The sequence below is a fragment of the Trichechus manatus genome, unplaced genomic scaffold, assembly GCF_000243295.1.
Source record: "Trichechus manatus latirostris isolate Lorelei unplaced genomic scaffold, TriManLat1.0 scaffold00020, whole genome shotgun sequence".
Lineage (NCBI taxonomy): Eukaryota > Metazoa > Chordata > Mammalia > Sirenia > Trichechidae > Trichechus > Trichechus manatus.
Genome location: NW_004443956.1, coordinates 14,222,565 through 14,246,810, shown reverse-complemented (window position 1 = coordinate 14,246,810; position 24,246 = coordinate 14,222,565). Strand labels below are relative to the sequence as shown.

Sequence of the window (24,246 nt, the reverse complement as noted above, 5' to 3'; positions counted from 1 at the left end):
ACTCTGACAGTGTTGAAGGTTCTGTAACTGTCTTTGACGTATTTTAATATAAAATTGATAAATATTGCTCATTGTTCATGAAACAAGTGGAATTGTTCAGTTTTACTAATAAACAAGGAGTAAGGAGACTTGCATTCTTGTTCTTTTTTTTTTTTTTTTAAGCAAATCCAAGTGGGGATAAATAATAGGCTTACGAGGTATAATTGATACAAAATAAACTATAAATATTTGAAGTATACAGTTTGAAAAGTTGTGACATATGTATCCAAAAAAACCAAACCCATTGCCATCGAGTTCATTCCGACTCATAGCGACCGTGTAGGACAGAGTAGAACCGCCCCATAGGGTTTCCCAGGAATGGCTGCTGGATTAGAACTGCCAACCTTTTGGTTAGCATCCGAGCTCTTAACCATTGTGCCACCAGGGCTCTGACATAAGTATACACCTTTGAAAACCACACCAGTCAAGATGGTGAACATAGTTTTTACCCCAAAAAGTTCATGCCCCTTTGTAATTCCTCTCTCCTCCCTCCCAGTCACTACCCCTCATCCCCAGGCAATAACTGATCTGATTTCCATCACTATAGATTAGTTTGTATTTTCTAGAGTTGTATATAAGTGGGACCATACAGAATATACTTTTTGGGGGCTGGTTTTTTAAATCAGCATAATTATTTGGAGATTCATCCATACCGTGGCGTATGTTAATAGTTCTTCCCTTTGGTTGCTGAGTAGTATCCCATAGTTGGATGTGCCACAGTTATATTCATTCACCTATTGAAGGACATTTTGATTGCTTCCAGTTTTTGGCTATTAGAAATAAAGGCTGCTATCACCTTTTTTTGTATAAGCCTTTGTATGAACACATGCTTTCTTTTCTCTTGGGTAAATATCTAGGAGTGAAATGACTGGATTGTATGGTTGATGTGTATTTACTTTTTTTAGAAAAGGCAACTTTTTGTCACATTGGTTGTATCACTTTACATTCCCACCCCGAGTGTATGAGTTCCCATTTCCTCCACCTCTAACCTATACTTGGTATGGTCAGTCTTTTTAATTTTAGTCATTCTAATAAGTATGTCATACTGTCTCATTTGCATTTCTCTAATGACTAATGATGTTGCCAGCTGTTTAGGTGCTTATTGGCCATCTGTATATTTTTGATAAAGTGACTCTTCAAATCTTTTGCCCATATTTTAATAGGTAGTTTTTTAAAACCTTAATTATTGAGTTCTTTATATATTCTGGACACAAATTCTTCATCAGATCTATGATTTGAAAGTATTTTCTTGCATTCTGTGGTCTGTCTTTTCTTTGTCTTGACAGTGTCTTTTGAAGAGCAGAAGTTTTAAGTTTTGATGAAGTCCGATTTATCACTTTTTTCTTTTATGGATTGTGCTTTTGGCTGTCAAAGAAATTTTGCATAACCCAAGCTCACAGACACATTCTGTGTTTTCTTCTATAAGTTTTAAGGCTTTATGTTTTGAACTTAGGTCTATAATGGAAGCTAATATTTAAATAATGGTAAGAATGTGGGTCAAAGTTCATTTTTTTGCATATTTAATATCCATTTGTTTTAGCACCATTTCTCTGAATTGCCTTTGTATCTGTGTTGAAAATCTTTGTTATTGGTAGTTGCCTTGGAGCTGATTCTGACTCATAGAGACTCCACGTGTGCAGAGCAGAACTGCCCCATAGGGTTTTCAAGGCTCTGACCTTTCAGAAACAGATTGCCAGGCCTGTCTTCTGAATAGGTTTAACCTGCCAACTTTTTGGTAGTCGAGCACTTAACCATTTGTGCCACCCAGTTGTTGAAAAGTAGTTATCCATATATGTGTGTGTGTCTATTTTTGGAATTACTCTACTGCTCTGTTGACTTATTACTCTGTCTTCAGGCCAGTACTACACTATCTTGATTAGTTCCATTTTATAATAAATCTTGAAATTAGATACTGTTAATCTTCCAATCTTCTGTTTTTTTCAGAGTTGTTTTGGCTATTCTACCTATTGCGGTCGAGTCGATTCCGACTCATAATGACCTTATAGGACAGAGTAGAACTGCCCCGTAGAGTTTCCAAGGAGCGCCTGGTGGATTCGAACTGCCAGCGTTTTGGTTAGCAGCTGTAGCGCTTAACCACTACACCACTAGGGTTTCCTTGGCTATTCTAGATCCCTTATATTTCTCTATCATTTTTAGAGTTAGGTTGTTAATTTCTGCTAATAACCTGCTAGAATCTTGATTGGATTTGTGTTTAATCTATAAGTAAATTTGAGGAAAGTTGACATTTTAAGCATATTGAGTCTTTCAACTCATGGACATTGTGTATCTCTCCTTTTCTTATAGGTCTTCCTTAATTTCTGTCAGTAATGTTCTGTAGTTTTCAACATATAAGTCTTTCACACCTTTTGTCAGATTTATCCCTAAGTTTTTCATATTTTTTTAGCTTGTTGTAAATGCTTTTCATGTCTTAATTTCAAATTCTGATTGTTACTTCCTATTATGTAGAAATACTATTTTTTAAATTGATCTTGTAACCTACAGCCTAACTAAACTCATTTATTATCTTTGTTTTTTTGTAGAATCCATTGATTGGATTTTCTGCATACATGACCATGTTGTCTCACAGTTTTTATTTTTCTTTCCAATCTGGAGGCTTGTTTACAATTTTCCCTTGTAGTCTTTATACTTTTTATGACTGTAAATTGCTCTTATTGTTGGCACTATAATAAAACAGTACTGTTCGTTGAAATTGCTATCTAAAGTTCGTTACTTTGAAAAATGTTACGTACGGTATTTTTACATAGGTAACACACACCTTCTACGTTTGTCAGCCGCTCCCCCCGCCGCAGTGTATTTTCGTAAGTACCACTATGCCAAATTTTATTTTATTTTTTTTTGCTGTAAAAAAATTCAGCATAGCGGCACTTGTGAATATATTTTGTGGGAGATGGGAGCGGTTGGCAAACAAATGTAGAAGGTATGCGTTCTTTGCATAAAAATGTGATAATAGCCCTTTTATTGAGTTATTCTCTTAATCATCCCTCAAGGAAAGTAATTACTAATACTTTATATTTTGACCTTAACCTATTGTGTTTTACCTTTGTACTTCCAGGATAGATTGTAAGCATTTTAAAGGAAGAGGAGGGGGTCATATTTTATGATTTTGGCATTGGCCCCCACTGTTCTTTACCACATCTAATTCAGACCTTTTTAAAAATTGCACTCTGGAAATAATTATTAACAAATTAATAGGTACTTAGTTGATTTGGTCAAATATAACCAAGTCCGGAAATGAACATTTCTGGTTGATCATCCTTTTGCTAATACTGAAATTTTGATAATTTTTTCACAGTAATAATATTCTAAAGAGTACTATCTAATAGAAATATAATGTGAGCCACATATGTAATCTAAAACTTTCTAGTAGCCATGTTGATGTCCTGGGCTGGCACAAACGGTTAAGCACTTGGCTAACCAAAAGGTTAGAGGTTCAAGTTCACCCTGAGTTAGGTACCTCAGAAGAAAGGCTTGGTGATCTACTTCTGAAAAGTCAGTAATTGAAAACCCTGTGGAGCACAGTTGTACTCTGACATGCATGAGATTGTCATGAGTCAGAACTGACTCAAAGGCAACTGGTTTGGTTTGGAGTAGCCATGTTTAAAAAGGAAAGAGAAACAGGTGCAATTAATTTTAATACATGTCATTTAATCCAATATAATGAAAATATTATTGTTTCAACATGTAATATGTAAAAAATTATTGATGAGATATTTTACATTCTTTTTTTTTTTTGCCCTTGTACTAAGTCTTCAAAATCTAATGTGTGTTTTACACTTACAGTACATTTCAGGTTGGACTAGCCATATTGCAGGTCTCAGTAGCCACCTCTCTACCATATTGGATAGCCACAGTTCTAAAGTATCACTAAAATAATGTTTCATATACATACATGTGCGCGGGTGCGCACACACGGTATAAAAAAATTATAATTTTATAGTTTTTTTATTAGAATTTCTAGATAATGAAGTCTTACTAAAGGAAGGTTTATGTTTTTTACATTACTTCTGATCTGTGGGACTTGCAACTCTGAAGAGACCATTAGGTGAATAAAAAATATTTTGACTTAAAGTTTTATGGTAGTATCTTGGCAGTAATTAATTAGGAATTGTTAGTATAGATCTTGGCAAAAATTCTATTTTGAGTACGAATTTTCTCAAGCTTTCTAGTTTAAATATAGTACAAGTGAAAAATATAACAATGTTTTGTGTATTTCACTTTTTATAGGTGTCTACTGCAGATATTTCATCAAATAAAGATGAAGAAGAAAACTCTATGCACAATACAGTTGTGCTGTTTTCTAGTAGTGACAAGTTCACTTTGCATCAGGTTTGAACTTAAATTACTGTTTTCCACCTTTGAATTCCTCCTTGCCTGTTTCTACTGTCTCAAATATACAGAAATCGTCTATTACTTAACTAGAAGATATTTTTAAAATAAAATTTGTATACTCTTAGTTTAGTCTCAGATTAAAATATGTTCATGTGTTTTTAATTTCAGGATATGTGTGTAGTTTGTGGGAGTTTTGGCCAGGGAGCAGAGGGAAGATTGCTTGCCTGTTCTCAGTGTGGTCAGTGTTACCATCCGTACTGTGTCAGTATTAAGGTAAATACCTTTAAATGAGTTCGTAAAAATTTATTGAATTTTGATTTGAGTAGTAACATGCTGCTTTCAGTTTTTAATAATTAGGCAAGTAATATTTGTTGTGATTATTATACATATATTGTTAAATACTTTATTAAAATCTAAGGTGTTTGTTACCTCAAAAAATTGACTCCTGTAATTTTCTGGTCTTAAATTATACTAATTATCCTACTGCTGTCTTGAAAAAGTAAAGCATAAAATTTAAAAGACAGTTTATACTATTATTTGTTATGGCATGAGGTTTAGTTGATTTACTTTGCCTATTGATTATAAAAGTTGAGAACAATTAGAGTCCTTAGTAAAAATTCCTTAGCCTGTCCTGGTATCCTTTTACTCTTCTCACCCTCACCCCTAATACAAAAGGACATTTTCTCCTTTAGCTGAAAAAAAGAAATTCATATTTAATGCAATTCAGTACACATAGAGCTAGCAGTTCTCAATTTCATGTATTTCCAGTTAGAAACTTACTGAGGAACCTTATAAAGAGTAAACTTGTGCTTTTTTGAAATGCTGTTTAGATGTGAACATGTCCCAAGAGCTCAGTCTGTCACTTTAATAAAACTTGTGTATTTGAACAAAAGAACAAAGTAAGCATAGAGGTACAGCTGTACATCAAGGGTCCTGCTGTACACTCCACAACCAAGTCCTACCATGTGATGTGCAGAAATACTAACTTCATTTGCTTATACGGTCGTGAATCATCCTCAACTTACAAATGGTTTCTATCATTTTCTATCCTGCCCCTCACACATCCCTATATTTATTATCATTGATTTACCTAAGATGTTGGCATAGATGTCCTCTTGGGGATTCTTTGTTGATCATTGTACTAATGTTTCTTTTCTAGGGTGTGTAGCTCGTTGTGGTTTTCAGAATTAAAGTGAAAAATTGTAATTTATCCAAAATGGAATAATAGTCAGTCTATAAATCTATATAGTCTTTTAAAGTTAGCTTCCCACAGTATATTAAGGGAAAAAAGGACACAAATTATGTAAAATCAGTTTAAAAAATAGAATTATATATGCATAGTAAATGATTAACTGTTCTTTTGTGCCTTTATATGCTAAATTTTCTTTAATTTTTGTTATTTTTAAACTTAGAATTTATTTTTAGAACACTTAGTGATCTGAGGAAATTGAAAAAGTTCATTGGAAGACAGAAATATAAGCTCCATGGGCCAAATTGATAAGTTAATATGACATTCTTCCTTTCCTAAAAGTTGGAAGGGGCTTTAGGAGGGAAATTAAGATTTGAGAGTTTATGCTCAGAACATTTGTATATTTCTTTTAATCCCAGTCTCGTAAATCCTATTTTACAGATGAGGTCAATGAAGCGTAGGTAAGTTAAGATCAATTAGTACAATATCAAATAGCTAGTAACTGGCTGAGCAAGAATTTAAATACCAATTTTTCTGACTACGTTTGGTTCTGATTATACCACTAATAGCATTTGGTACAGAATACTGCAACTTACTACTAAATTTTTAAAACAATGCAATTTATTGATCTCATCTGTGAAAAGTAATATGGTAAATTCTGTAAGGAATATAAAACAGCTTTCCTGGATATGATATTCTAAGTTGACTGTGCCCTCCCCCACCACACTTTAAAGATGTCATTCTGTTATCTTCTGGCTTGCATTGTTTCTGATGAAGTCAGTAAGCATTCTTATCTTTATTTTTCTAAATGCAATGTGACTTTTTCTCTAGCTGCCTCTAAGATTTTCTCTTTAACATTGGTTTTTAGCAGTTTAAAAAAAAAATCAGACTCACTGTGGTCAAGTCAGTTCTGACTTGTAGTGAGCCCTGGTGGCACAGTGGTTAAGAGTTTGGCTGCTTACCAAAAGGTCAGCAGTTTGAATCCACCAGCCACTCCTTGGAAACCCTATGGAGCAATTCTACTCTGTACTGTAGGGTCACTCGGAGTCGGAATCAACTCAATGGCAACAGCTGTGGTTTTTTGGTTTTGGTCAGAATCAACTTGACAGCAATGGGTGTGGTTTGGTTTGGTTCAGCAGTTTGTTTATAATATGCCCTGGTGAGGTTTTCTTTGTGTTTATTCTGATTTCTTAGGTTTCTTGGATCAGTAGGTTGGTATTATTTTTATTTAATTTTTGGGTAATTTTTGGTCATTATTTCTTCAATTTTTTTTTTCTGTTCCCTAGCCCCCCGCCTTCTGGAATCTCAAGAGTGTGTGTGTGTGTGTGTGTGTGTGTGTATGTGTGTGTGTAATTGCATGATATTGTCCCACAGGTCACTGATGTTTGCTGTTGTTGGGTTTTTTGTTTTTGTTTTTCTTTCTGTGCTTTAGTTTGAATAGTTTCTATTGCAGTTCCCAAGTTCACATTTCTTATGCAGTATCTAATCTATTTTTAAACCCATCTAGTGAATTTTTCATTCAGATACTGTATTGTTCATCTTGGCTTTATTTTGTTCTTTTTATAATTTTAATATTTTTCCTTATGTTCTTGTTTTCCTTTAAATTTTTTAATATATTTACAATAGCTGTTTTAAATCTTTGCTAATTTCATCATCTCTGTCATTTCTCATTGTATTAATTAATTTTCTGCATTAAGTTATACTTTCTTGTTTCTTTGTATGTCTAGTGATTTTCAGTTGGATGGTGGACATGGTAATAGTATATTTTTGAGTGTCTGAACTTTGTTTCTTTAAAGAGGTTTTGCTGTGGCAGTTGGTTAAATTATTTGTGGATAGTTTGATCCTTTTGAAATTTCTTCTTAAGATTTCTAAAGAATCTTTATTCTAAAATAGCTATTTTCAATCTTTTTTTTCTCTTTTTTTTATTGTTGTTGTTTAAGTGAAAGTTTACGATTCAGGTTAGTCTCTCATACAAAAATTTATATGTACATTGTTATGTGACCCTCCTTTCTACCTGATTTCCCACGTCCATTCAGCCAGTTCCTGACCTCTCTGCCTTCTCATCTCGCCTCCAGAGTGGAGCTGCCCATTTAGTCTCAAGTATCTACTTGAGCTGAGAAGCACACTTCTTCATGAGTATTCATTTTACGTCCCATAGTCCAGTCTAATCTTTGTCTGAAGAGTTGACCTCGGGAATGGTTTTAGTTCTGGATTAACAGAGAGTCCGGGGGCCATGTCTTTGATGGTCCCTCCAGTCTCAACCTGGTCTTTTTACTAGAATTTGAGTTCTGCACCCCACTTTTCTCCTGCTCCATCAGGGACTCTCTGTTGTGTTCCCTGTCAGGGCAGTCTTGGTGGTAGCCGGGTACCATCTAGTTCTTCTGGTTTCAGGCTGATGAAGTCTCTGGTTTATGTGGCCCCTTATTCTCAATCTTTTTGGTCATGAAACCTTCTAACACTCAAAAATTATTGCAGACACGAAGAGTTTATGTTTATGAGGATTATACCTATTGATGTTTATCATTTTAGAAATTGAAACTGACAAAATTTTTAAATACAAGCACAATTTGTATTACGTCAAAGTAACGATGTTATTATGCATCATATAGCCTCTGGAAAACACCACTGTAGAATCCTGAGTGAATGACAGTGAAAACAACAAGTAACATATTAGTATTTGTATAAAAATAGTTTTGCTCTTTCAGACCCACTGGGATTTCCCAGACCACACTTTGACAGCTGCTGTTTTAGCTAGCTTAACACCCTATATCTAAGGACTGGCCTTTCTGGGGTCTCTACCAAATACCCTCCTCCTGTTTAGCAGTCTTTTGACTCTATGTGAGCTTCAGTGATTGTTAATCTTACAATTTCCCAATAACAGTTCTCTCCTCTAGCTGTAGCCCCTTGTTTGGGTTAGTAGATACACAGCCAAAGACTCAAGGAGAACCCTGTGAACACTTCTGGAGCCTTGACTCTGCATTGCTTCTTCCTTTCCAGTACTCTGTCCTGTAAATTCTAGCTGCCTCACCTTTCCTGAACTCCATCATGTCTTCTAAACTCCATGAGACTCTGCTGGGGTTCTACCTGTTTGTGCAGCAATCTGGAAAACGTCCCTCCTCACAGAGATCACAGTCTGTACCGCCTGTTGTCCAGTGTCTAAAAACAGTTGTTTTATATATCTTGCTCAGTTTTCTAGTTTTTTTTATGATTGGAGAAAGATCTGTTCCAGTTAGTTGTAACAGTATGCATTATAGATTATAAAACACATCTATCACAACTTTGACATGGTACTGTGGATGGAACTCTAGATAATACCTTACTTGAAAGAGCTCTTGAAAATTAAGACTAAATCAGTGCAGTAGGAGAAAATCAGTTGAGAATGGTGCTTTAATACATAGGGGAAGAGGAACTTTCAAAGGGGGAAACAATGTTTAAGAGTTGAAGTACTGCAGAGAGGTCAAGTAAGACAAAAACTAAAGTGTCAGTAAGATTTGGGAGCTAGAAGGCCTTGATTGACCTACTTGAGCAGTTTCAATGGAGATGAACATAGAGACCAGATCGTGGTGTGTTGAAGAGTAATTGTGAACTGAGTAACTTGAGGGTTTGGCTAGAATAGACTGCAGGGTAGCTGTCTAAAATAAGAAAACTTGACTTAGCAGGAATGAAGATACATTTTTTAAAAAACTCCACTAGTAAATTCATTAATCTGTTTCATACTTTATCTTCAGATCATCTTACCTTTTCCTCTAAGCTGGAGGTTGACAAATGATGGGCTGCAGGCCAAATCTGGTCTACGCACCTGTTTTTACAAATACAATTTTGTTGGAACACATTCTCCCAATATAGTTGCATTACTACATTTAGCCAGGTAAAGTGTTGGTTATGACTCAGTAAATGTTCACTGTAGATCTAAACACTGTACTATGACTTTCTTTTATTTTTCATTGGAGGTTTAATAGCAAGAAGAAAGTAATCTTTAAGGATCTTCACTGGTTTTTGTTGTTGTTTGTTTTCACTGCCATAGCAGATGGAAGTGCCACCATGTCAGATTACCTTGTTAAGCCCCTTTTTTTCTGGGAATAAACTTATTCTTTCCTAGGCTCCTCATATTCTTGTTCTTGTTTGTGACAGTGGCTTCTAGGTCTGTTGCTCTACTCTTATCCTTAAACTTCCCTGGACTGATGCCTTTGTTGAATTCATTGTTTTCTGGATTCTCTGTCTTCCTTTTTGGTATAAACCCTCATTTTGTTCTACATATCTCTACATAACTTTCATTAGAAGGAATTTGTGAGAGTTGAATTCTGAGTCTTTGTATGTCTAAAAATATATTCTGCCTTCACACTTCATTGCTTGTTTAGCTAAGAATTGTACTTTGAGAAGAGTATTTTCCTAAAGAATTTGGAAGCTATTATTCTGTTGTTTTCTAGAATCCATAATTGGGAAGTTTGATGCCGTTCTGATAGTTGATCTTTTGTATTTAACTTTTTAATTTTCCTCTTCAGGTAGACTTTAGGCTCTCTTATTCTTCACGATCTGAATTAATGAAAATTCAGATTTTTATCTGTATCTTGATTACTTCCTATTTCATTATAATGTGGGCACTGTGATCCTTTTTATCTATAGACTCTAGTTTTTTGAGATCTTTAAGAGGTTGGTTCTAAATTTTTAATATTACATGATGTGGCTGCCTTTGAGGGACTTATTGGGCAGTATAGAGATTCTCAACTTTTCTACTAACTTAGACCCTTGAGGTTGAGGAAAGTAAACAGAGGAGTGAGGGTGAATTTCAGAAGTCCTACCTTCATAGTTCAGAATCCTCCAAGGTCGTAAAATGTTCTTGAGAACTCATGTTTTACCTTCATTTTGTTTTTTCTTTCTGCATTTTTTCTATTATTGTTCATGTTGATTTTAATATAAAAATCTTTATGCCATGTACACAAATTTCAGGAAAGTGGAATTCATGGAAATGTAGATAGAGACCATACTGATATATTTTCAAATTTCAGGAAAGTGGAATTCATGGAAATGTAGATAGAGACCATACTGATATATTTTCAAATCCTACGTCAGCAGTAGGGGGGCATTTTACTTGGTTAAACTTCAGTCACCTTATCTCTAATCTGGACATAAAATCCCTAGCACAAGGTACTAATGTGGAGTTTAAAAAAAAAAAAAGGCATTAAAACATGTGCCACTTCCTATTATTCTCCTCAGTAGGTAGGCTCTTAAAAGTACATGGAAGTGCCCCTCCCAGCATCAGGCCCATTGTAGGTGCTCAGTAAATGTTAGTTGTTTGTTTTTTTCTGCTTTAGGTACATAAGCACCATATTCATTTATATAGTATAATTAATTATGCAAACTGAGGCATAGGTTAATGTATAAATCACATGGATTGGTTGTTTCTTTTACAGATCACTAAAGTTGTTCTTAGCAAAGGTTGGAGGTGTCTTGAATGCACTGTATGTGAGGCCTGTGGGAAGGCTACTGACCCAGGAAGACTCCTTCTTTGTGATGATTGTGACATAAGTTATCACACCTACTGCCTAGATCCTCCATTGCAGACAGTTCCCAAAGGAGGCTGGAAGTGCAAATGGTACTCTAGGATTTACATTTCCGTTGTTAGTCTTTCAAGTTCAGAACTTTCCCACATCAGTTTAGTTTTAAAAAAAATTAGCTACATCTGTTTAATTGAATAATACATGTTTACTGTGGTGGATATCACTAATCAGAAAATCAAGTATGCATCAAATAATTTTCCCCTGTTCTGTTCATATGTAGCTTTTTAAATTGTAGGAACTAAATAAGTAAATAAAATTGAGACTTTTGTGGGGTGTTTGAATTTCAGGTGTGTTTGGTGCAGACACTGTGGAGCAACGTCTTCAGGTCTAAGATGTGAATGGCAAAACAATTACACACAGTGTGCTCCCTGTGCAAGCTTATCTTCATGCCCGGTCTGCTATCGACACTATAGAGAAGAAGATCTTATTCTGCAGTGCAGACAATGTGATAGGTATTGTGCTGTTTTTTGTTTGTTTTCATCTTTTGCAAGCTTTTATCTTTCTAATATAGCAAAAGGAAAACGGAAAATAACTTTCTAGGTCACAAATTTAAGAAACAAAATTTTTTGCTTTTCAGGTTTTTAGCTGGCTAGATACTTACAGAAGTGATCTCTTTTTAAATTCTCAATCCCAGACCAACTGGGATCTTTTTGAAAGTTTATGAATCCTTCAAAATTATATGCAGAATTATTGCTTACGTATATGCATTTTTCTGTGGAGGGTTTGAGTCTTTTATTAGATTCTAAAAGGGATCTCACACAATCTATTTTCCTTAAATCATTTTTTCTGCCCTCCCTAATTAGTATGTATGCAGCTTCAAAATAAGTATTGTTTTCTTTGGGTTCAGTGGTATACTACTGTGCTTTGTCACACTTAAGCAGTGTACATGTGATATTATTAGCAATACTATTTCACCGTAGCTTAGGATTCTCAGGAGTTTGCCTAACAGTTCTTTTTTCCCAGGCAAGACAACGGCTTAGCTTTATTTCCCAGGTACCATTCAACATCACTTAAATGAGTTATAGCTACATGAAGTCGATGTAGTATATAGACTACATGCGTACTATGCCATTTGTAGTTGTCTGGCTTTCTTTCTAATTGCCCTAACTAGCTTACTTGCTGTCTTTGACATATTCAACGTATGATCATAAAACAGTTAGCCTTCTTATGTAATGTGCTTTTGCTCCCTACCTAGTACTTGTTCTCGTTTTCTTTCCCAGCTTCCTGAAAAGTTTGTGTGCGTCATTGGGGAAATGGGTTAGGAGAAAAGGTTAAGATGAACTAGATTTGGGGAGCGTGTGAGGCTTAAGAGCTTTAAGTTTAAAGACATTCAACTCCTATTATAATTTTTAAAAGGAAACAGATCTCAATGTATTCTGCTTTTTTAATGTACAAATGTGGTCTTTTTAGATGGATGCATGCAGTTTGTCAAAACTTAAATACCGAGGAGGAAGTGGAAAATGTAGCAGACATTGGTTTTGATTGTAGCATGTGCAGACCCTATATGCCTGCATCAAATGGTAAGAGAATAATTACACAGTATCCATACTGGCATCTCGCCAGGAGTGTTCTTACTCTAATTCTTTTTCCTTTTTGTGAAATTATTATTTTGACAAGTATTTTAGAAAAAAAAAATAAGGTATTATTTTATATAAATGAATTCTTATTATCCCAAATTAATATGTTAAAACCATTTACTTAAATAAATGAAGCATGCGTTTTAGATACGAAATGTAATTTTGCTTTCAAGGCACGTGATTTTGCAGTTATTAGCAGTGTTTCCTGTCGCACAGTCTGGTGTATGATCCAGTGCACTGATCTTTGCCAGTTTTTCCTCCAGTTCCTTATTTTCCTCTTCACCTCTCCTTGTTGTAAAGACAGCTTTTAGCCATATTTAGTATTCAGACATTTATTTTAATGAAACAGGATACAAAAATAGAAATTTTACTCGTATGTTCATCTTTAAATATGCTTTACCTTTTCTGGAAAAAAAAATTGCTTAACTTTTTTTTTATTTCAGTGCCTTCCTCAGACTGCTGTGAATCGTCACTTGTAGCACAAATTGTCACAAAAGTAAAAGAGCTAGGTAAAATCTGAAATGCTTTACTTGACTACTCTTTACAAAAATGTTACAAATGGTAATTTTTATATAACTTACTTGCTATGCATTGTATGAAACCTGACTTCATTGTGTGGGTCTTCAATCCAAATAAAATGTTAGTCTTGTCCAGCTTTAGTGGGACAGTATTCCTATAAATTTCAGGAAATTGGCAATAAAAATAATAACTTTAAAATAACCATTAATGCCATACTTGCTTTGTTGTCAGTTAGCAAAAAATAAGACTTAGTTTTAGCAAGCATGCAGATATTTTTAGAATTAATTCAGTCTGTTACTATTATTTTGTAATAGATCAGCCTGGGATCGTAATTAAATATGATACTTTTATTAATCAGTTATTCTTTTACCTACTTGTATCTGATACCATTTGATGGAAAAACATTTGGATAGTACAGAAATTATTCTAATGAACAGCATCTTTATACATTCAAAAGTTAAATCAGCAGGATTTCTACTTATTTACCACCTCTCCCTGTAAGTGATTATATATTGATACTTTGTTTTTCAAATTGGTTTCTGGAGTATTTTAGCTTCAGTGCTTTCCTTCTAAATCCTTATATTGATACATGAAAATAGAAATGCCAGGAAGACTTCTTTTAAAACACTCAGTATTATTGCCTGTAATCTGAGAAAGTTTGGCCATTTAGATTTATTCGTGGTTTTAATTGGGCACCATCCAGTTAATTATTCACAAATGATTGTTCACAAATAATTAACTGATAGAATAATTAACTCTTCAGTGCCCAGTTCAGGCCCTGGTAGTGTAGTGGTTAAGCATTTGGCTGCAAACCAAAAGGTCAACAGTTTGAATCCACCAGCCGTTTCTTGGAAACTCTATGGAGCAGTTCTGCTGTGTTCTATAGGGTCACTATGAGTCAGAATCAACTCGACAGCAATGGTTTATGGTGCCCGATTAAGGATAACTGCTTTATAAAAGTCACATTCCCTTGATATGGGTATTTTGGAATGATAATATATCAGTCAGAATTTAAAATGGAAGTTTTCATTTGTATTCTTGGGATTCTGTGATTTCTAGATCCACCCAAAACCTACACCCAGGATGGTGTTTGTTTGACCGAATCAGGGATGAGTCAATTACAGAGCCTCACAGTTACAGTTCCAAGAAGAAAACGGTCAAAACCAAAGTTGAAATTGAAGATTATAAATCAGAATAGTGTGGCTGTCCTTCAGACCCCTCCAGACATCCAGTCAGAGCATTCAAGGGATGGTGAAATGGATGACAGTAGAGGTAATGCTGATTTATTTTCTATGGACTGTGCTTGCAAGAATTAAAGCATATAAAATCGCTTTCAAAATATGTGTGATTTATGTAAGGGTAAATCATACTGACCTGGATAAGCCTTGATGTAATAATTGTCCTTTCTCAGTGAATGGTCTTCTCGGACCTTGCCTTTTCAGGTGTCTTCCCTTTCATGTACCCTCTTAGAACAGGCCTACCTTACAGAAGTCTCCAGGAGTACCGTATCTTTAAGGATCACATGTAGGAGAATTCAGAGGGCTTGACTGTAGTATGCTAGATAGCAGCATAAACCTTCTCAGATACTGTGATTTTGGATGCCATATTTATTCAGAAATTAAAAGTTCTAACACTAGGGTACAACAAAACAGGCTTCAAAATTTCTTTTACTGTTAAAGATTAAAGGGGTTTTACTAGATTAAGGGATTATGAATTTCATATAAATCTCATCATATTCTTCACATAAAGAGTAGTAAGAGTGAAACTAGTATTGACTGCAAGAGGCAGTGAAAACTGTTTTACTTAAGTAATACTCAATTTGGTTTGGAAATAAACCTAAATAAGTTAAAGTAGAATTCTAGAAATGGAAAAACTGTTGTTAATCTTCAAGTATAAATTTATAGTCCAAGAAGGTTAATCATAAACTGTTTATAAATAACTTCTTGATCAGAGGAAATATCAAAAAATTTTCCTAGCTGAATTCTTAAGATGAAAAAATCAGCTCCAGTGAGTTACATTTTGCTTATCACTGGAGAAGATCCCTGTAGGCTTGTTTAGTTTTAGAGTGGTTATTTCTTTTCAAGTGATTCAGAAATAAAGTAATTTTTTTTTTTCTATTAAGGAGCCCTGGTGGCACAGTGGTCAAGCACTTAACTGCTAAACCAAAAGATCAGCAATTGGCACCCACCCAGCAGCTCCACGGGAGAAAAGACCTGGCAGTCTGCTCCTGTAAAGACTAAAGCCTAGAAAACCCTGTGGGGCAGTTCTGCTCTGTCACATGGAGTTGCTGAGTTGGAATGGCCTCGATGGCACCCGACAACAGCTAGTATTTATTGAATGCCTACCACATGCCAGGCAGCCCTGGTGGCACAATGGTTAAGAGCTACAGCTGCTAACCAAAAAGTCAGCAGTTCGAATCCACCAGCCGTACCTTGGAAACCTTACGGGGCACCTCTGCTCTCTCTGTAGGTTTGCTATGAGTCAGAATCGACTCGATGGCACACAACAACAAACTACATACGAGGTTTTGGGAGTCATGTCAGTGAACAAAATACATAAAATCCTCTGCTCATGGAGCTTACATTTTAATGTTAGGAAGCAAGAGTCTAAAAATAACACAATAACATAATAAATAATTATGTTTTCCAAGTGCTATGGAAAGAGATAGTAGGGTAAGGGGAGCCTGTGGTGCAGATGGTGGTGAGAGATCAAATGAAATGGGGTGGTAGGACAAGCTTCACTGAGAAGGCAATATTTGAGCACATATTTTAAAGAGTCAAGCAACTGGATTATCTGAGGAGGAGCATTCCAGGCAGTGAGTAAATCAGTGCGAAGATTCTGGGTGGGGGTGTGCCTGTCATGCTTGAGTGTCCAGCAGAGTGAGCAAAGGTGAGAATTAGTAGATGATGAGATCAGAGACGTGGGGAGGTAGGCAGCTCGGTAGAACTTGCAAGACCATAAGACACTACCCTAGGAGTCTGAACTTACTCTGGGTGTAACGGAAGCTCACTGGGGATTTCTGAAGAGAAGGGTGGCATGATGTTATATTTTTAAAGGAATACTCTGCTGTGACTACACTGTATGTGGTCAAGGTGGCAAGTAGATTGAGTAGGAATTGCAGTAGTCCAGGTGAAGAGAGTCATGGCTTGGAAAGAAAATATGTCTTTTGTATGTGCCTGATAATTTATCATTTAATCCTTACATTTATTTTGTAGTAATATTTTTGGGTCTTTGTGGTTTGGAGAAAAGCTTTCAGATGCTTGTATATAACCAGTGTTCAAATAACTGTTGATAGAGACTTTGCTTTTGAAATTTTAAGTGGTTTGGGACTTGTGAAGAAATAATGTGTATACTCTGGAAGAATCTGTATCAGTATCACTGAGAGTGTGCTGAAGAATTCTAGTTTCTGAGGATACTAGAAGATGCCTAAAAAAATGGTTTCATAGTCACTTACTTTTGGGAAATGCCACATTACACAAAATTTGAAAGGTTGCTTGATGGTACACATTATTTCCCAAATTATGAGATCATAGAACTTTTTTTTTGTGGGGATGGGTAACAAAATACACAGCAAAACATACACGCATTCAGCAGTGTTTGCATGCACAGTTCACTGATGATGGTTGTACACTTCACATTGTATCACCATTCTCACTGTCTCTGCCCCTGGTATTTCACCACTGTTAACTTGTTCTCTCTTCCCCTTGATGTTCTCATCTGTGCTTTAGAGTTCCAGTTGTCATCTCTATCTCTATAGGTAATTCTTCAACAGGGCACATGCTCAAGGCAGACATTTTTTATTTATTGAGCTGAATTGTTTAGTTTAAAGACAACTTCATGAGATCGTTTCAGCTCAAGGTTCAAAAGTTGTTTCCAGACAATAGGTTTGGAGGTTTCCTCCTCCCCCCATCTCAATTTGTCCAGTAAGTCTGGTTTGAAGTTCCTTTCCACAGTTTTCCTCCTTTTGATAAAGATCCATCTGTTGGGTCCCTGAAGCTCTGATAAAGTCTTTTTCCCTTGGAGAGTAGGCTTCTTTTATTATGGAGAACACTCTGGGAGTATTTAAAGTAGTTACTTTTCCCCTCCCTCTGCCAGCGCCTTCCTTTCTTAGATCTTCACAGTGAGAACCTGAGAGCTCATAGAACTTTTTAAAAACAAAACACAACAACAACAAAACCTAGGAAGTTCCCCTGTGACTAGTGCCCTGTGCAGCGACAGCACTCTGAGAAGTGGTATGTGCTTCATTTTATATTCTCATGTTGATACTTGTCGGGGTATAAGAAAACGAGATGAACGAGTCATTACACTTGCTAGCTTTCTGTTTACATGGTACAATAGTCCACCTTGAATTGCTTTAGTGAATCTCGTTATTTTTAGAGTGCCTCCTATGAATATGAAAAAAGGTGCTTGTTGTTTAGCATATTGGCTGTTTTTGTTTTGTTTTTTTTAATCAAAGATTACTACAACTTTGCTCTCCTGAGACTCTATAGATCCATATGTTTAAAATCAGTTTTATGTTATTTAAATATGCCTGTTCAGGAAAAAAATACAGGAAAAGATCCTAAGAGTATGATCCTTGTTATGTTATACTAAGATTTCTAACAAAACCCTCATCTTTAAAAGTGCCTATTTTTCTGCTACTTTGTATAAAACTTAAAATTTGCCAGTTTTCACACTGTTGCAGTGACATGTTTTAATCACATCTCAACACTTTGGAAACCATTATTAAGCAATGACCAGTGTTGAAGCCTACCTTGAATATTTTTAAGCAAGTTGTTTAACTTCTCTGATACTTAGTCTTCTCATTTATAAAATATATTAAGTAGAACCATCCTCTTAGAGTAGTTGTGCTGAAGATGTGAGAAAATGCACGTCAGGGACATACGAAATAATAGCTGTTACAGTATGAGTGCTAAATAAATGCTTCACAGATAACTCCAACGATGAAGAAGAGTTGGATGACATTGGCATTTTGTCAGTTGCAGTATTACTCCACTGTGGAAGGTTCTGGATCATCTGAATTATACCTGGGAATGGGGATGGCATTTCTAGTCTGAAAATCAGTGAGAGTTGTTTGTATGGTTCTTTTCTTTTTTTTTCTTAATATATTTTGTGGTAACATATCGCTGCTTCCCAAATCTGTTTGTTGACCTTAGCAAAGCAATCAGTGTTAGGGCCTGTGTTTTCAAGCAACTAAAGCCCTTGATTTAGTTTAGAAAAAAAACTCCAGCTAATCCTTTCACCATAAATTTTTTTGACAACTTCTCTCCTTCCGCTTCCTCATTATTTCTTTTTTCTTCAGCATTTCTTTCCTCTTCAAAATCCGTTAAGTCCTGATCTGTCAGTTCCCCTTCATGACCTATGAGCTGTTCTACATCAGTGATACCAAGTTCTAAATTCTGCATTCTTGCCGTATGGACAATTTTTCTCCCAATCTCTTCTATCATAGCATCCTGATCAAATGCTTGCAGTGACATAACTCAGCAGTTTTTTCCATATCCCCTGCATACATTCTCCTGTAACTTTCTCCCAGGAAGTTGTACTAACGATAAAATGTATTTAAAAACAAAAAAAACAGATGGTCGTAAGTGCGGTTTGTCGTACCTCTGATGAGTCCTAAGTCGGGGGCTACCTGTGTTTTCTATATCTTACACAACTAAAACAAAATCCCGAACTATTGTTTTTATATGTGATATAAGTTCTTTAGCATTAGTAAAAGAAAGGAATTACGCCTATGCTTGTTTCTTTGAATACTTATGGTGGAGGAGTGTCTGCCTGAGTTCTTCTCTGTACTGAATGTGTCCATATATTTTTCTTCATTTCGGAAGCTATGAAAAAATTATAATGAAAGCATGTGTAACTATTTTCTTCTGTATTATTAAGTCATACCTGACAGACTACTTTATTAAAAAGTACAGTACATAAGGATGAAACTAGATGATTTTAAAATTGAATTTTGGAAAGCATTATTAGGTAAAAGTGATCTTCAGATGTGCATTTCAGACTTGAGGCTGTCTGAATATGTGTTCCCATAGAAGTAATTTTACCCTGGTCTAAACAGGAGTCTACAAGGTCCAAAGTAACTTGTGATGCTCCTGGAATATTGTAACAATACTTCTGATTTTTTTTGTTGATTTTTAACGCTTTTGTTAAGTGTTTAAGAAAGTAAGTCATAAATGGTCACCTTAGTATAGCAAAAGCAAGTCTCTTATGTAATAAAATCAGGCTTCTAATTCACCTTGTGGAATGTAGAAACCCTGTTAGTACAAAAAATCCCAAACCTAAGAAAACAGAAACTCTCTGTGTCTTAAGAGTGAGGACACAGTCCCTTCCCTCTGAATTGCCAGGCCCCAACATAGACCAGCATAGTGTAAGGGGATGCTTGGCAGATGCTGGAGAAGATTGCATCTAGGCACTAGCAGGGAGGGGACAGAGGTAGGTAGAGTGGAGTAGGAAGTGGTATTAAGTAGCTGTAGGAGAGAGGGAAGAGGGAAATAACCTGTCCACCTGGTTAGGGAGGCTGCTTCCTTATGACTTACTCCTCTGGTAATGTTAGTGTTAATTCCCTTGACTTTTTAGTTTTGATTTTGGACAGGTTATATATTCACTTGGTTCCAAACTGAAAAACAGTAAAAGAGTAAACAGTGAAAACTCTTCTCTGCCCTGTACTCATGCCCCCAATTCATTTTACCAAAGGCTACTATTTCTTGTGTATCTTTTCAGAGGTATTTTTTTGCACATATGAGCAGCTGCATATGTTATACTGTTCATTTTTCATGGCTGCAAATACTTCTTTGTTTTGATTTAAGTAACTTATCAGTCCCCTCCCCTATTAGTAGACCTTTGGAGTTTTTTCTAGTCTTTTACTATTAATGGTAGAGTAAATAACCCGGTACATTTATCATTTTATACAAATGTGGGTCTGAAAGATGAATTCCTTGCTGAACCAAAGGGTATGTGCATTTGTAACTATTTTTGATAAGTAGGTTTTGTTTTTGAATAGATAATATTTGTTCATGATTTTCAAAAAGTGCGAAGAGTTCAAAAAGTTGCCATCCAGTTCCTGTCCAATGAGAGAACCACCGTAATCATGTAAACTTCCAGAGATTGTATAGCCATACACAGATGACGTATTGATGGGATAATTTTTCATATTTGGGCAGTATAGTGTGTTTTTCTTCATTGCAGTCTGTGGGAATCAGAAAGCCCTTATTAAGATGTTGGTTAAAAGAAACCTTAGCCTTCAGTGACAGTGGTCATGTTGGAGCCACTTTATATACCACTTTCTACCATTTGAGGCACCCTGGTGGCATAGTGGTTAAGCGCTCAGCTGCTAATCGAAAGGTTCGTGGTTTGAACCTACCAGATTTTCCACGCAAGAAAGATGTGGCAGTCTGCTTCCATAAAGATTTACAACTGTGGAAACACTGTGGGGCAGTTCTACTCTGTCCTGTAGGATCACTATGAGTCAGAATCGACTCAATGGCAACAGGAGAAAGTGATGATTAGAATAAATCTTGAAAGATGAGTAGGTTGAAGGCAGAGGTTGGGGAAGTAGTGGAAGAAAGCTTCATGCATTAAGGAACTGCAAATAGTTACTGTGGTTGGAGCAAGATGAAACTGGAGAGTTTACAAGAGACTACTGTAGTGGGCCTTAAAATGTGAACTTTATTTTGAGGGCACTGGGAGGACACTATAGAATTTTAAGCAGAAAGTCGATACATATTTATAAAAACATTTAGACTGCAATTTAAAGAACTGATTGGAGAGGGGGTATGCCTGGAGATAGGGAAATTAGATAGGAGGGTATTGCAGTAAGCCATCTGGAAGATTGGACTAGGATGGTGGTGGTACTCGGTGCCGTTGAGTAGATTCCAAGTCATAGTGACACTGTGTACAACAGGGAAACATGGCCCAGTCGTGCGCCGTCCTCACAAGGCTATGTCTGAGCCCGTTGTTGCAGCCTGCTTTGTCATTTCATCTTGTTGAGGGTCTTGCTCTTCTTCATTGGCCCTGTACTTTACCAAGCATGATGTCCTTCTCCAGGGACTGATCCCTCCTAATAACATGTCCAAAGTACATGAGGTGAAGTTTCTCCGTCATTGTTTTTAAGGAGCATTCTGTCTGTACTTCTTCTAAGACAGATTGGTTGGTTCTTCTGCCGGTCCGTGGTATATTTGATATTCTTTGCCAAAATCATTGTATTTCTCTCTACCACCATCCTTTTGGAAAGAAAAGTGATCCAGAGGATGGTGGTAGAGAGAAGTAAAATGATTGTGAGAACTATCCAGGAAGTAGAATGTATAGGCATCTTGATTGTGGGGGAAAAGGAATTAGGAATTGTCAGGGCTCTCCCCCAGGTGTCTGGGCTTCTTCAGACTAGGTTTCAATGCCTTTAATGTTGATAGGTAGGTAGCACCTGGAAAAGGGAAGCAGTTTATCTTCAATTAGGAATTCAATTTTGGATATAAAGATTTTAGTACGTTGGTGATAACAAATTACAGCTGTTGTTGGAGCTCAGAAGAGAGTTCTAAGCTAGAGATAGAGACTCCTTTAGGGTCCTGAGCCTAAAGACGTGATTAAAAACAAGGTGAAGATTTTGTAAGTGCAAATTGGTTTATAATGGTCTTTCTGAGCTGTGTTTGTGTGTTTTCCCCTTCCCTGATTCTTAATATTTCCTTTCCTGAGATCACTGCATTCAGCAGCATGATTTCTAAAACCATTTGAGGCTTTTAAAATCTCTTTCTATACGTTCCCTATCATCTGGGATGCAGGATTAGAATAGCTCAGCAACCACTTTGCTTTTTATTTCTTATTACTAGAAATTATGCATTTGTTTTCCAATCTTATGTGTACATTTACTTTTTTCCAGAAGGAGAACTTATGGATTGTGATGGAAAGTCAGAATCTAGTCCTGAGCGGGAAGCTGTGGATGATGAACCTAAGGGAGCAGAAGGAGCAGAGGGCACCAAAAAAAGAAAAAGGAAGCCGTACAGACCAGGTATGGTGCCTGAGCTAGAGATCGCAGTATAAACAAACTTAGTTAATGTAAGAAAAATGTTAACATTGAGGACTTCAATTAAAATTAAATAATCAGAATTAAATATACCACCTTAACAACTTTTGAACTAAAGCTTGTGTGTATAAATTAAAGAACTAAACTGATTGAATATGCTTTTTAGCTGATGCATTCCTTAGGCTGAGTAAATGAAAACTTCACAATAAGTCATTATTTAATGCCTTAACCCAGATGTTAACTATTTTATTACCTGCTTTACTAGACTGGTTTTATTTGTATTTAGATTTTTTAAACCATTTATGTATTTCCCTTTGTATACTTCTATAATTCTTTTAATTTTCAGTATTTCTAATATCTGAATGTTTAAAAATTTGAGTGTTTATACAGGAGTGACAGTAAGTATACAATATGAAGATGAACAAGACAGAGTTCTTATGCATCTAGAATTAATAATCCTGTTAATACTATGACTGCTTAAACACTCACTGCCTCAGAGGTAGAGAGAAAGGCTGCCCTGCTGGTCCTGTTTTGTTTGCCATATTGGAAAAAAAATTATTGGAATTGTCATAACATGGAACTTGTAAGTTTTCTTTAAGCAGTTTATCTGATAATTTGTTTTGAAATTATCTGATAATTTGTTTTGAAAATACTGAGTTTGTTGCTTTATACAATTAGCATAAGGAAAAGTGATGAAAATAGGTCAGTTACGAAGTATTGGTTATTAGTGCCCTTTAGATTGACGAAAACAGACATTTAGGAAATCGGTGTATATTTCTGTATTTTACTGAGCCAGGTATTCCAAACAGCCAATTTACTCAAAAATGTAGTATTAAATTGAATCAGTATAATCTTTATTCCTCCGGTTGCTTATATTTTATTGGTAAGAGTACTGTAAATCCTTTTTGATTTGTAAGGAAGACCTTTCTAACTCCATTTCGTTTGTATTCTGCAAGAGCTTAAGAGGTAACCTTCCTTCCAGATGGGCCACATCTCTAACAAGGATGTAAGATTAGTTTCATTCAGAACATTTTATGTAAACAATTCCACTTCTTTTTAGTTATAAGCTTATTAGTGCTCTTACTGTTTTCAAGACACTGTCCAAATTGTGAATTCCTTCTAGGAACTTATATTTAGTGTTTTTTTTCCTCTGTATGGAAGTCATCCTCTAGTTGAGGGGTCCATTAGATCACGAAGTATTTTCTTAGACAACTGTATCATAATAGCAAAAACTTATAGTGTTCACTGTGTGTCAGACACTGGTCTAAGCACTTTACACATATTAATTCATTTAATCCTCATAACATGTATGAGGAAGTGTTGTATATTATCCCTTTTCCAATGAGAGAACTAAGGCACTGAGAAGTTAAGAGTCTTGCCCAAAGTCAGTCAGTAACCAGAACTTGAACCTAAGCAGTCTGGCTCCAGATTTCATGCTCAGCCAAAGAACTCTGTGTCTCAGGCCCAGAGGCCTTGATAATGTGGAAAAAATAGACACAGTCACAGAATTTTTGGGTCGTCTAGTTTACTTTGTAATTATCTTTTCTTTTCTGTACAAAAATTTATATATACATTGTTATGTGACTCTAATTTCTCTCCCCATACTGTGACAACACACTTCCCCTTTCCGCCCCCGTTTCCCCATGTCCATTTAACCAGCTCCTGACACTCTCTGCCTTCCCATCACACCTCCAGAAAGAAGCTGCCCATTTAGTCTCTTGTATCTACTTGTGCTAAGAGGCACACTCCTCACGAATATCACTTTATGTCCCACAGTCCAGTGCAATCCCTGTCTGAAGAGTTGGGCTTGGAAATTGTTTTCGTTCTGGGCTGATAGAGAATCCAGGGGCCACACTTTCTGGGGTTCCTCCAGTCTCAGTCAGACCATTAAGTCTGCTCTTCTTACTAGAATTTGAGTTCTGCACCCCAAATTTCTCCTGCTCCATTCGGGACTCTCTATTGTGTTCCCTGTCAGGGCGGTCATTGGTGGTAGCTGGG

The 24,246-nt window shown here is 36.0% G+C and overlaps 1 protein-coding gene across 11 annotated transcripts in view; it reads left to right on the top strand.

Moving 5' to 3' along the window:
* The window catches only part of KMT2C (lysine methyltransferase 2C), a 313,148-nt gene that overhangs the window by 185,173 nt on the left and 103,729 nt on the right, over nucleotides 1–24,246 (top strand). For 10 of the 11 annotated variants that reach the window (XM_023727962.1, XM_023727957.1, XM_023727958.1 and 7 more), the window contains 8 exons: nucleotides 4,285–4,386; nucleotides 4,558–4,662; nucleotides 10,990–11,171; nucleotides 11,424–11,588; nucleotides 12,547–12,656; nucleotides 13,157–13,222; nucleotides 14,292–14,504; nucleotides 22,105–22,233. In XM_023727962.1, the coding sequence (XP_023583730.1) occupies nucleotides 4,285–4,386; nucleotides 4,558–4,662; nucleotides 10,990–11,171; nucleotides 11,424–11,588; nucleotides 12,547–12,656; nucleotides 13,157–13,222; nucleotides 14,292–14,504; nucleotides 22,105–22,233 (1,072 nt within the window). The remainder of the gene's footprint in view (nucleotides 1–4,284; nucleotides 4,387–4,557; nucleotides 4,663–10,989; nucleotides 11,172–11,423; nucleotides 11,589–12,546; nucleotides 12,657–13,156; nucleotides 13,223–14,291; nucleotides 14,505–22,104; nucleotides 22,234–24,246) is intronic. The other variant, XM_023727965.1, reaches the window with a different exon arrangement.